The sequence below is a fragment of the Cebus imitator genome, unplaced genomic scaffold (genome assembly GCF_001604975.1).
Source record: "Cebus imitator isolate Cc_AM_T3 unplaced genomic scaffold, Cebus_imitator-1.0 Scaffold4728, whole genome shotgun sequence".
NCBI classification, from domain to species: domain Eukaryota; kingdom Metazoa; phylum Chordata; class Mammalia; order Primates; family Cebidae; genus Cebus; species Cebus imitator.
In genome coordinates, this window is record NW_016112043.1 from 1 (window position 1) to 1348 (window position 1348).

At 47.3% G+C, this 1348-nt stretch overlaps 1 protein-coding gene across 1 annotated transcript; it reads left to right on the top strand.

Moving 5' to 3' along the window:
* The first annotated feature begins 6 nt into the window (after positions 1-6).
* Positions 7-1348, top strand: LOC108299301 (H/ACA ribonucleoprotein complex subunit 3). The gene is made up of 2 exons (XM_017521589.2): positions 7-95; positions 1128-1348. The coding sequence occupies exons 1-2, from the start codon at positions 42-44 to the stop codon at positions 1266-1268; spliced, it is 195 nt and encodes a 64-aa protein (XP_017377078.1). The 5' UTR covers positions 7-41; the 3' UTR covers positions 1269-1348.

Genomic DNA, 1348 nt, shown 5'->3' on the forward strand with positions numbered 1-1348 from the left:
GAGCTGCGTACCGAATTGGAACCTCTGGCTTAAGAGTGATCATGTTTCTCCAGTATTACCTCAACGAGGAGGGAGATCGGGTCTATACGCTGAAGGTGAGGAGAGAAAACAGGTTGTAAATAGGCATAGCTAGAAGTGTAGATGGGAGGAGTGGGTGAGGCCATCCACCGAGTTACCTAGCTGGGTGCGGGGAGCCAGAAAGTCCAGAACCGAGGTGAGTAAGAACCGGGAGTGCACGACTAATTTTTTTAATTAAAAAAAAATATGTGGTCGGGCGCTGTGGCTCACTCCTGTACTCCTAGCACTTTGGGGAGGCCGAGGCAGATGAGTTGGCTGAGCTCGGGAGTTCAAGACCACCTCGGCAACACGATGAAACCCTGTCTCTACTAAAATACAAAAAATTAGCCTGGCTGGTGTGCAGTCTCAGCTACTCGGAGGCTGAGACAGGAGAATCGCTTGAACCCGGGAGGCGGAGGTTGCAGAGAGCTGAGGTAGCGCTGTTGCACTTCAGCCTGAGCGACAGAGCGAGACTCCGTCTCAAAAAAATATGTATGTATAATATATATATTTTATAAAATTTTTTAAAAATCGTGTTCATCTCTAGGTAGGTTAGAAGTCACTTTTTCTTTTTCTTTTCTTTCTTTTTTTTTTTTTTGAGGCAGGGATTTGCTTTGTTGCCTAGGCTGTAGTGCAGTGGCGCCATCTAAGCTCACTGGAGCCAATCTTGGCCTCAAACGCTCCTCCTGCCTCAGCCTCCCGAGTAGCTGAGACTACAGGCGTGTGCCACCAAGCCTGGCTAATTTTTGGTTTTGGGTTTTTTTGTTTTTTGGTTTGGTTGGTTTTGTGTGTTTGTTTTTTGTAGAGACGGGGTTTGCCATTTTGCCCAGGCTGGTCTCGAACTTCTGACTTCAAGCGATCCTCCCGCCTCGGCTTGCCGAAGTATTGGGATTACAGGCGTGAGCCACCGCACCCGACCTTTTTAAATTTTATGTTTATTTATTTACTTATTTGTACAACTTTTTGAGCTCACCATTGCATCTTATGTTTTCATGTTTGCTCTTTTTCACACTGTTTCCACCCCGTCTCACCACTCCTGAACTGACATACGTTTTCTCTTCCCCGAGCAGAAATTTGATCCGATGGGACAACAGACCTGCTCAGCCCATCCTGCTCGGTTCTCCCCAGATGACAAATACTCTCGACACCGAATCACCATCAAGAAACGCTTCAAGGTGCTCATGACCCAGCAACCACGCCCTGTCCTCTGAAAGTCCGTTAAACTGATGTCTCTTCTGCTGCCTGTTAACCCTCAGAGACTCCATAACCAAACTCTTCAATCTGTGAGCCC